Below are 12,134 nucleotides of genomic sequence, written 5' to 3'. Positions count from 1 at the left end.
GGACCAACCGGTTTGACGGTTGATACTAGGCATGTGAACTTTAACATAATTTCAGGTACATCCATGTCATGCCCTCATGTAAGTGGTTTAGCTGCTATTGTCAAGGGAGCGCACCCGAAATGGAGCCCGGCCGCAATAAGGTCTGCACTCATGACCACAGCCTATAGAACATACAAAACTGGGCAAACAATTGAAGATATTGCCATTGGACAACCAGCAACCCCTTTGATTTTGGTGCTGGACATGTGGATCCAGTGGCAGCTCTTGATCCTGGTCTTGTCTATGATGCAAAAGTAGATGACTACCTTAACTTCTTCTGTGCCTTGAATTACTCTCAATTCCAAATTAGGCTTGCGGCGAGAAGAGACTTTACTTGTGATTCAAGGAAGCACTATAGGGTGGAAGACTTCAACTATCCTTCTTTTGCTGTTCCCTTGGAAACAGCTTCAGGAATAGGAGGTGGTTCCAATAAGGCCACCTCTGTCCGATATAGAAGAATTCTTACTAATGTAGGCAGTGGAGGAACATATAAAGCTTCAGTGTCATCCCTTCCTCCCTCAGTGAAAATTATGGTTGAACCACAGACACTTAGCTTCACTCAACTGTATGAGAAGAAGAGTTACACTGTGACATTTACAACTACTTCGATGCCTTCCGGCACAAATAGCTTTGCTTATCTGGAATGGTCAGATGGAAACCATAAGGTTGCTAGTCCAATAGCATTCAGCTGGACATGACTATGATTTTCAAGGATCCTAACTCACAGATTCTGAAATATCAGCAAAACCTAGTTGAATAGGTTCGCATAAACTAAGGATCACTCTAGTATTTTAATGCTTGGTTGTTGGTTCAGCAAGGAGGCCTAACTGGGTGCATGTTATCATTATGTTCTGTTTCCATTCTATTGGATAGAGTTTCAGGGGGAGACTTAGTAAGAAATAATTGTAAATAGCGGGAAAAAAAAGGATAATGGCATATTCTGTATAATATGATCTCAATTGTTTATTATAATTCCAAGCTTGTGCATTAGATTTCCAGAAATTCTCTATTATTGATCGATCACCTACATCCATCTCAACCATATTCACCAGCAATAGAACAAGTCGAATTAAAGTTATATGACATAATCACCTCAACTTAAGAAATCAAACACGAGTTAGAACAAAAATGTGGTTTCTATTTCATATACTGAAAAAATAAATGAAATTTATCAGCAGACTTACATACAGAACAATGCAAGAGAAAAAATGCCCCCCAAGCATAATCGTGGAAAGATCTTGAAGGCACATGGTTTTATCATGGTAATTAAATTTATAATGGTTAATTGCATGGACCAATCCATTCTTCTACAGTAAGCACCTGAGGCCAAATGCTAATCTTAAAAGCTCAAGTCCTACTTCTTTGTCTACAACAACTTTGAATCTTTGAATTGATCATCAAATCTTCTCAAATTATTGGTTGACCACATAAATCTCAATCTATATTACCATAATGCTACACATTCAATAATTTAACTGTTATTTTCTTGTCAGTGGCGAAACGACACCGTTGCAGCAGCAGTAGAGCTACATGAAGAGGATGATGAACTTAATCGTCGTATGTGACAGTGGCAACGACTTCTGAGAAGTGAAAGGAAGGGAAGCGCAGCGTTGAAGATAGAATGAGTAGAGGAGGAGGATAGAAAACAGATCATCTTTAACTATTTTCTTTCTGGGTATACATATTTTACTTATAATAATAAAGATATTTAGATTTACTTACAGTACAGAAAAATATGTTCTTCAAATTATAATTCGAGTAGTTTAGATGCTGCTTAACTAAAGATATTTAATTTAATTAATATTTTATTAATTAAATTAATACTATACTATATGTTATAAATCCTTATTTTATATTATTTCTAACAACTTTATGACAAAATAACCTCTTTTTGTGATTGGTTAATAGTAATTTTTCACTCATCCAGAGAAAGAAAAAGAAAAATTTTTCCAAAAAAAAATTCCAAAGACAACTTAATTTCTGATAGTAAAAATAATCGAGCAAAAAAAAAAAAAAAAAATACAGGTTCCTGTAGGCAGTAGCCATAAGTGAAGGTTCCTACGATTTAGATACAGTGTGGTTCTTCTTTCTTCTTCTTTTTCCCTGCTAGCTAAGCTTCCTTCTTCTTCTTCTTCATTGGACCATCCATCAACGACTTGTATCTTAATTATAACCTGTCAGATTTGTCCACCACCGCCACAATCTTCCATCTTAACTACCGTTCACGATCCCGATCCCGATCTCATTCCATCGGATCGGGTTGCTTGCTGCACCGGCGTTGGTCACCGTTCACGGTTGCCGCATGTTCCTTCTTCATCTCTTTCTCCGTCTGGTGAGCTCTCCTTCTCCATCTCAAGCTTGTTAACTTTTCATCAATTCATTTTCCTCAAATGTCAGTCTAGGTCTGAATCCGTGGGAATGTGCATTGTGGTTAAAGGTGATGCTTAATTAAAGTTGCTCTTATTTTCGCGATGTTTAATCAAAGTTAATTTAGCTGTAGATGTAATGGGCTTTGAATTGAATTCGAATCCAAGGAGAATTAGCGTTGTTGTTAGGGAATACTGACAATGGGTTCTTGTATGGCTGCAAATTCATGGTTATGCTTGACTGTGTTGAACTTCGTCAAAACTGAGTTGTCTGCTACACGAAATTGGGATCCATTGATGCTTGTAAATTTGGATTGTGGTGTGTTATTGATCATTAGTGATTCACCTGGATAATTTGCAAATTTGTATTTTGTTCATATTTTTGTTTTCCGAAGACCTCGTCTATTCTATCATTTATCTTTTTGCTTTTACTAACAATAATCTTTGTTGGTTTTCTTTTTACTTCTTCTCTCAAAAGGTAATACTGAAAACCCAAAGCAACCCGTGAAGAATTATTCGTTGCACAAACGAATATGGCTGATGTAACTCCAAGCTCAGTGGTGGTATGCATTACTTTTCGTTTCCTCTTAGCATCTGCAACCAGATGGTGTGGACTTTTATTTTTGCAATCAATTTTTTTATGTGTTGTGTAGAGCCCTGGTAGCACATTCGATTTGGGAGCGTTTGTTGGAGACTTAAATGTTGAAGACGATCTAGGAAGGTTAGATTATATTTCTTGTTACTACTATCGGTTTTTGTCATTTCATTTTTGACCTTTAAGTATTGAAAAATTGTGGATTCTGTTTTTGGGTTCTTGTTGCAGTGATGATGTGTCGCTGGAAGGGCTTCAACAGGAGCTTGAAGAATGTAAGAATGATGAAGTGAGTTAACCATATTTTATTTTGTTCTTCAATGGAAACTCTATTAATTTAAAATTACATGATGTTCGAATAGCCTAATTTTTCTCCTTCTTTTTAATTTAATCTTTTGTAACCATGATGGTTTTTTTATTTGAATATGCTATGTCCTTTTTTGCATGCACCTTTGTGATATTCCAATGCTTGTTCCTAGTCACTATACAACTATGACAGCAAAAACATTTTCTCTCTTCATGGGTTGGTTACAAGGATGAAAAGAAAAAAAAGGAGAAGAGAAGAGAAGGGGGGGGGGGTATAGGATAATGATCTCTTCCTTTTAAAAAGGGGAAAAAATTAAACAAATGTGTGAATACTTCAATGGGTGGCTAAAATTTACAGCTCTTTTACTGAATGAGGATTACAATTAGGTTTTATCGCGCCCGTTCTTTGTCACTAATCACATAAGTTCTTCATATTTCCGGTTTTCTTTGCCTTTGAAATATTCTCCCAGTTAGACATGCATATGAAGTTATTAACTTGTTTTCATTGATGTAGGTTGTTGCAAACATACTATCCAAAGGCACAAAACTTAGGGATTATACAAAGGGAGTTGAAAATGATTTGCGCAAAGTCGAATTGGATTCAATTCAGGTTTGTTTTTAAGTGTTTTTGTAATGCTTTATAATAGCCACTCCATTTTTATTTGGTTTGCTGGACTTGACAATTAGTGTGCCTGTACGATTGCTTTCTGGTTAGAGAACTAACGTTACATGTAGGCTTGGCATTATGGAGATCATATCTCTGTAGGATTTTATCTGGTTCTAGGTTCCGTGGTTGCTGAAATTTACTAATCAATTAGTGTTCCAACTGATTTGTTTGTTGCAGGATTATATTAAAGAAAGTGATAATTTAGTCTCTCTTCATGATCAAATTCGTGATTGCGATAGTATTTTGTCACATATGGAAACTCTTCTAAGTGGATTTCAGGTGTGTTGCTCGACCCTTTGAGCACTTTAGAAACTTACTGTATTTATTTTGGATACATGTGACAGAATCTATTTTGAGTACATGCAGTTGGTAAACAGTTTATTTCACCCATAAGGCAGTTGCATTAATTTGGAGGGGTCATCTCTGTTATCTTGCTTATCTTAATTTTTGTTACATTAATTGACTGCTCTATATAATTGAGATGATTATCTACAAAAGTCTTTGAGCATATAATGGCAAAGAAATAATTGAAATCTGAGGTGGAACCATAGTTCAACAAATCGGCTAAGTGCCTGCAATAATATGGAGAACTTATTCAACTGTTTGAAGTACATGCTCTGTGGATATTGAATATTAAATACTAAAATACTTTGTGCTTTTTAATCAGGCTGAGATTGGTTCCATTAGTTCAGACATTAAGATTCTACAGGAGAAGTCTATGGATATGGGTTTGCGCTTGAAGAATCGCAAGGTATGGCTGTTTTATTTAAAATACTCCCTCTGTTTTACAGTTCACTTTATAATTTATATTTTTTCACAAATAATTGGTACCAAGGATAATTTTGTAAAATGCATTTTACTATTTATAACTCTGATACATTTCTATCATTTCCTTAATCCAATTGAACATTTAAAAAGGGGCTGCTAATTAAAAACAGAGGGGAGTAAAGAAAATTTAAAAGGTGTTTCTTGTTTGTAACATCATTTGGCCTTTGCTTAAATACAATGGGAAATATGGACAAGCATTATGCACCTAATTTTCATGTTGATATGGGAAGCAAACTGCATAAAAAGGCTATTTACATTAACATTTTGACAAGTTTTGTATGTAGTAAAAGAGTTTTTCTTCTCTCTTTTTTCCCCCCAAAAAGGTGGCTGAATCCAAATTGGCTAAGTTCGTCGAGGACATTATTGTCCCTCCAAGGATGGTGGACATTCTTGTTGATGGAGAGGTATTTATGCTTTTTTCATACTCTTCTCTCCAGTAATATTGGCTTAATTGTTTTTGATGGTATACTGTATACATTTTAATCTTTTCTAGTAGTATTGTTTCCATCTATCTTCTACATCAATGAATGCTATCAGTTTTTTAGGCTTTGAAACAAGGGTTTTATTGAGTATTTCCCATATACTTTGATCGTGACTTTTTCTTTAGTAAATGCATAAAAATGAAAATATATGGCATTGGAATTGAAGTAGCTGGTGGATTTTTAACTATATCTTGTTTATTAGTTTTGAATTATATAGGCCCTTTAAAAACAATTATTCTTTTGGAGTTGAGAATATGTACCCTAGGTTGACAGCTTATTGTTGCTGAATAGATGTCTCTCTCTTTTGACATTTTAGCCTTTAATATATTTTAGCCTTTGCTTTATATGTTTTAAAATCCCTGGACACTACACAATATATGATGTGCCTATGCTTAGCATACTCATGTGCTATACTTTCATTCCCTTTTGGTTACTCTTTTCCCCTTTCCTTTCTTAATCTTTTGGACTTTTTCCAGGTCAATGAGGAATATCTGAGAACACTTGAGACTCTGAGTAAGAAACTAAAGTTTGTAGAAGTGGATCCCATGGTTAAAGCTTCAAAAGCTCTAAAAGATGTTCAACCTGAGCTTGAAAAACTCCGGCAGAAAGCAGTGTCTAAGGTTGTCAATAACTGTAAAAGTATTAGCATGAGCTTTTCTTTCTATAATAAAATATCTTGTAATATTTTATTTTTAGTAGTTATTACATAAACAATTATATTTATCATAGCTATCCATACATCTGCAGGTGTTTGACTTCATTGTACAGAAACTGTATGCGTTGAGAAAACCCAAAACAAATATCCAAATACTTCAACAAAATGTCCTTTTAAAGTACAAGTGAGTTTCTTTTAATGGTTTTTAGAACCCTGTAGCTTGATATGATGATAACTGCTAAGCTATAAAATCAAAATTTAAAATTTTATCTACAAGCTGTTGATCTCATGGAATGTTGTTAATGAATAAACACTCAAGAATATTTGTTTGTTCTGTGATAAGAACCATGGGGGGACTTGGGCCAATCATAATGGGCCTAATTTTAATTGCTGAAGCATTAGTGACACAAAGATTGCAAGAGGAGTAACAGAATGTGTATGTAGGTGTGGCCATGTGGCTAGTTTATAATGGAGGGAATATCAGAAAATAAGTTGACAAATCATTTTAGTTACTTTGTGAACTTTGGATTTTGCTTTGAATCTAACAAATCGAAATTAAAAGTGTAGATATGTCATTACTTTCCTCAAGGAACATGGCAAGGAAATATATAATGAAGTTCGAGCAGCTTACATTGATACGATGAACAAGGTAACTCTTGAAATCAGAGTCATCCATTGGGATTTTGACTGATTTATAATTTTTGCCTATGTCTACAATATTGATGTTGCTATGAGGAGTGGACAACGCTTTTGCTTGCTCTTGATGTAATTATCTTCAATTTTGTTTCAATGGGGTGTAAAGGATGTATGAATATTGATAGTATGTGAGACGTCAGGCATCTCTGTGCTGGCCTGCCATATTCAGGGAACTGCTGTCTGGAAGCTGTTACTTTGTTTCTGTGCTGGTTACTATATTGCTGACCTCCATGCTTTGAATGGTCACTTAAACTTTAGAATATTGCTGTTTGGATTGTTGTGTGAGCTCAGTTGTCTTATTACTGATCCGTGTTACATTTGTGAATTAACAACTTTTAGCGGCTACTTCAATAGTGTGCATGTAGAATAGATTGATTTTAAAGGGAAACAGTGAAGTTGAAGAGAAATATGGAAACTAATCTAATGTTGTTATATTTTTGCAGGTTCTCAGTGCTCATTTCCGTGCTTATATACAAGCTCTGGAGAAACTACAGCTGGATATAGCAACAGCGGAGGATTTAATTGGTGTAGAGACCAGAAGCAGTGGTCTTTTCACAAGAGCAAGAGAACCACTAAAGAATCGTTCTGCTGTTTTTGCTCTTGGGGACAGGATCAATATAATAAAGGTATAACTCAATCTAGAAAAAGGGGGAAAACCATGTAGAATATTCATTTTCTGAATGCTGAGTCAACTAAGATATACAACAACTAAGTTTTGTCAAAAGCTGCCTGGAGAAAGATTTCTTTTTCTTCATTGGGCTGTATTATATTTCTATGGGTTCTGTGGGTGCTGTTGGTGGTTTTATGAATTGATAATTGTACCTTGATTTGATAATAAAAAAAAAGGAAATGAAAAGAAAAGAAAAAAAGGGAGAGAGATTCTTCTTAGGAAGTATTTGCTATACTTTTATTAGTGATGTTTAGTTTCTCCTAGGCTCTGGTATGATTACTAGGAATTTATGTCATTAGATGACTCCGATCTCCACAGCTTGTACGAACTTCGGATTACTGCCTAAGATTTGACATTATTATATTGTTCACGTTTTTAACAGGGAATTGAGGAGCCTGCTTTGATTCCTCATATTGCTGAAGCTAGTTCTCTTAAATATCCATATGAGGTTCTTTTCAGGAGCTTGCAGAAGCTGCTTATGGATACTGCTACTTCAGAGTACACTACAGTTTTCTGTACCTCTTAAATTGTCATATAAAATATTAGTGTGCATAAAACTTACGGTGATATGCATGTTTGGCATTATCTTCTTTTGTCTGCAGGTATAATTTCTGTGAAGATTTCTTTGGAGAAGAAAATGTATTTTATGAAATCTTTTCAGGTATCTGAATTCTTTAATAGTGTCTTCACTGTACTCACAAATTATACAGAAGATCATTATATTAGTAACACCAATGAGCTGGGATGCTTGGCAAAATTAAATAATGTAGCATTGAAAATTCAGTACTGATGTGTTAGGGATGAAAATTTAAGCTCGTGATTTATAATGTTTGCATGGGATTTTATTGAAGTGCTGAAACAATTAACTTAAAGTGAAACCATTCTATAGTGATCTCCAATGCTCTGAATGTTTTCAGCTCTTTTTATTTTTTACTTTTTGGTATACAAATACTTGCACACACCAAACAAACAGTATCATTTTCACGGTGGCATTTTATTTTATTTTATTTTATTTTTCACTTCTGGCCTCAGGTTCTAAGTGGACTATTTTGTTTGTTCTTTGGTATTGTCAGGTCCTTTCGGTGTCATTGATGAGCACGTCAATACAATTCTTCCAAACTGCTATGATGCTATAGGATTAATGCTTATGATTCTTATAATTCGGCAGCATCAGGTAATGTTCAACTTGTAGCATTCTGGTTCAGTCCTTTCAATAAGGACAACATATTAAAGCCAACATGGAAACACCATAGTGAGAGCTAATTTGACTACTGTTGCAGCTGTCCTATTGTAGGTATAATGCCAACACCTGATCTTAGCCACCTTCCACCTATCCTGGAATTCCCAATTTAGTTGTCGTTTGGGGATATAAATCATATCTCAGGAAGTAAATGCCAAAAGTGAATAATATCCAGAAGATCTATGTAATATTGTGATGCAAATACTGATGAACGCATCCTCCTATACTGTATAAAGCATAATACCATGATGATCTGTGCTTGTGATACAAGCTTACCGTGATAAAGCTTTGTTAGAAATGTGTAACACATAATAGAATCTTCAGCACAGTTAGCATTCAAATTAGTTCCGTTCCCCAGATCATGTTTCAGCTGAAACTAAACTTGTTGTTTGTGTTGGCAAAGAATAGTGCTTTTACAAATGGTTCACTTTTCTCATTTCAGCTCATCATGTCTCGGAGGCGTATTCCATGTTTGGATTCTTATTTAGACAAGGTCAGTTAACACAAGTCTTTTCTTGATCACTGATAATATTTTAAAATGAATAAAGTTAACTGCTCATGAATAGCCTAGGGTTCTTGTTCCCCTTCCACTGCATTTTTGTCTCTCTTCTTGCTTTATAGTCCTTTTACTACCTCTGATATTTTTTGTGCACATTCTTGGTTTTCTTACTCCCTTGCACTTACAATATATTGTGTCATTTATGTACTTTTAATTTAAAATTTTGAGGGACATGCAATTTTGATGGTTCAAATGGATTAACATTAACAACATAAAAGAGTCCATGAACCTGTGCAGCATATGCACCATGGAGTTTAACTGAAGCTGATTCCGAATTGGCAGGTTAATATTTCTCTATGGCCTCGATTTAAGATGGTATTTGACATGCACCTCAGCAGCCTGCGTAATGCTAATGTGAGGACTTTGTGGGAAGATGATGTTCATCCTCACTATGTCATGAGGCGTTATGCTGAGTTCACCGCCTCGCTTATCCACTTAAACACTGAGTATGGAGATGGTCAGGTCAGTATAAGAAAAAAGGAGAATCATCAACTTTTCTTTTGTACGTACTCTGACATCATGACAAAATTTATGTGCTTAATTACAGCTCGAGTTGAATTTGGAACGGCTTAGAATGGCTGTTGATGACTTAATAATCAAGCTTGCCAAGAACTTTCCAAAGCCAAAACTGCAGACAGTGTTTCTTATAAACAATTATGATATGACAATTGCTGTTCTGAAGGTAGGATCTACAATCTGATTCTTTTTTTATAGTTGAGCTATATGTGCATCAATCTAAAGGTCAAGGGTGTCATTAGACAAAAAAGTTACTTGGACGAGACCCCAAAAGAAATTAAAAAATAAAATGAAATAAAATCACATAAAACATTGATTTCTATAGTTTGCTCTAGCAATTTGGAATTTCCTTGAGTTTTGTTCATCTGAAATTTTCTGATGATCTTGATTCCAGGAAGCAGGTCCTGAAGGTGGGAAAATTCAAATGCACTTTGAGGAGCTACTAAAGAGCAATACAACATTATTTGTGGTAATTGCAATAATCTCTTGTATATCTTGTGTCACCACAAACAAAAATTTTGTGGGAACACGACTTATAATCTAAAACAACCATGCTAGGTGTACACCAAAATCAGTCACTAGTGTAGAATACACATTGAAATACAAAATACATATTAAAAATGAATTAAACTACACATGGAACAAAAATACATGGTGGCTGATTTTGGTGTACAAATAGTATTTTTGAATCTAAAAGTAGATTTTTTTTAATAATAATAATAATAAAAGCTGTTTTGAAAAGGTTGTCATGTTTGGTAAAAATAAACAAATAGATAATAAGCAAATAATAATTCCAAGCTGAAAAAACGCTTTATAATCATAAGCAACTTTTTCAAGCTTTTGACTAGAAGCAAAACTCGCACCTTTAATATAGCTATTAAATTCTATTTTATACATCCAAACATAAATTACTTTGAAGGTAATTATCTAAAGATGAAATGATTTTGACATAATCAATTATGGAGAAAAAAGAAAAAGGAAGCAATTATAATTATTGAAAGGAGGAGAAATGGGAAAGTATAGCTAATGATATGTTTTGGGAGAACTTAATTTATCCTTATGCTTTAATACATAGTCATGTTGACACTTTCTCCAATCCATGCAGGAAGAACTGCTACAAGAGCATTTCAATGATTTAATCAAGTTTGTAAAATCCAGAGCCTGTAAGTATAAGAAAACTCTGAAAATGTCAACACCTTATATGCATTCCATATGGATTTTAGAAAATATTCTGGTTTAACTGTGCTTGACTTTTCAGCGGAGGACTCAACGTCCAGTAATGATAAGCCGATAACCGTGGCCGAAGTCGAGCCACTGGTGAAGGATTTTGCGAGCAGGTGGAAGGCTGCGATAGAGCTTATGCACAAAGACGTGATAACTTCTTTCAGCAACTTCTTGTGTGGTATGGAGATCTTAAGGGCCGCATTGACTCAGTTGTTGCTTTATTACACCAGACTCTCTGATTGCATCAAGAGGATAGTTGGTGGTTCTGCATTGAACAAGGATCTTGTTTCCATTTCTTCAATCATGTATGAAATCAGGAAATACTCAAGGACTTTCTAATTCCCAACCCATGATGTTCGGTTTATATATTATGTAAAAGAAAGAAAATTTTACCTCTTCTATTTTGAAAGTGAGATGCTTTTAAGTTTTTGTACTTCAGGGTACATTTATAGGTCCTGGAATTAGTAACTAGGTGCTATGATTATTGAATTCCATTAATTCACTAATGCAGACATGTACAAATTCATGCAATAGATGTGTATCAGTATGACAAGTTGCGAAGTGCGAACAATGAAGGCTTTAAAGTTCTTTATAGACTCCACAAAGAAAGGAATCTTTTAGACCAGATTTTTATTATGATAATTGATAAAAAATTTCATGAACTGGGAGGTTGACTGTCAAAAACATAGCAAACGTTCCATCATAGTGTGGTGGATGCATTAACCCAAACATAGCCTATGTCACTACGTTTCTTTATTATGACGAGTAATGAATTATTTAGTGCATGAAGAACAATTGAATGTAATTAATAACCTAAGAAAACTAGAACTTTATAATAATTACAGTAATGCAAAATTGCAAATTATAAATGAACATTACACTTGGCCACGGGGAAGAGACAAGGAAAAAGAATTTAAATATTTTTCAAATTAGTAGTACATGAGCAGAATAGCAACTTTTCTCGTATTTGATGGGTCAGAAAGAAAAATAAAATAAAATCATATAGTGGTAAAAGAAAGAGAATGAGTAAATGTATGATTTTAGCTTCATTATTTAATGTACGATTCAAATTTAAAATTAAAAATATTTTCCCTCTAATAAAGAAAGAGACATCATCTAATAAATCTTGCAGATTTTTAATTTATATAGCATGGACAAGAATTATAAGAAAAATATGCACCAAAAAATTGAGGAAAAAAATTCTAGATATAAATTTAATTCTCCGTATTACTCAAAATGTGAAAATTGGAATTAGTTACATTTCAATTCCGAGCTATGCTTCATTGCAAACACC

At 34.3% G+C, this 12,134-nt stretch overlaps 1 protein-coding gene and 1 pseudogene across 1 annotated transcript; both read left to right on the top strand.

Annotated features, from left to right (window-relative positions):
• Window positions 1-6: 6 nt before the first annotated feature.
• LOC140173539 (subtilisin-like protease SBT1.7) lies at window positions 7-1,011 on the top strand (annotated as a pseudogene).
• A 1,265-nt stretch (window positions 1,012-2,276) lies between these two features.
• LOC112756049 (vacuolar protein sorting-associated protein 52 A) lies at window positions 2,277-11,465 on the top strand. Its single transcript, XM_072197830.1, has 21 exons — window positions 2,277-2,371; window positions 2,885-2,968; window positions 3,059-3,126; window positions 3,229-3,286; window positions 3,818-3,913; window positions 4,148-4,249; window positions 4,638-4,721; window positions 5,122-5,202; window positions 5,757-5,900; window positions 6,028-6,119; window positions 6,503-6,584; window positions 7,075-7,257; window positions 7,684-7,799; window positions 7,904-7,962; window positions 8,375-8,475; window positions 8,984-9,034; window positions 9,383-9,562; window positions 9,648-9,782; window positions 10,011-10,085; window positions 10,722-10,779; window positions 10,875-11,465. Exons 2-21 carry the CDS (start codon window positions 2,939-2,941, stop codon window positions 11,177-11,179), a joined length of 2,100 nt encoding a protein of 699 aa, XP_072053931.1. The 5' UTR covers window positions 2,277-2,371; window positions 2,885-2,938; the 3' UTR covers window positions 11,180-11,465.
• The last annotated feature ends 669 nt before the right edge of the window (window positions 11,466-12,134 follow it).

This window comes from Arachis hypogaea, chromosome 6, assembly GCF_003086295.3.
Source record: "Arachis hypogaea cultivar Tifrunner chromosome 6, arahy.Tifrunner.gnm2.J5K5, whole genome shotgun sequence".
In the NCBI taxonomy this organism is placed as follows: domain Eukaryota; kingdom Viridiplantae; phylum Streptophyta; class Magnoliopsida; order Fabales; family Fabaceae; genus Arachis; species Arachis hypogaea.
This window is presented reverse-complemented; position numbering and strand designations above follow the sequence as displayed.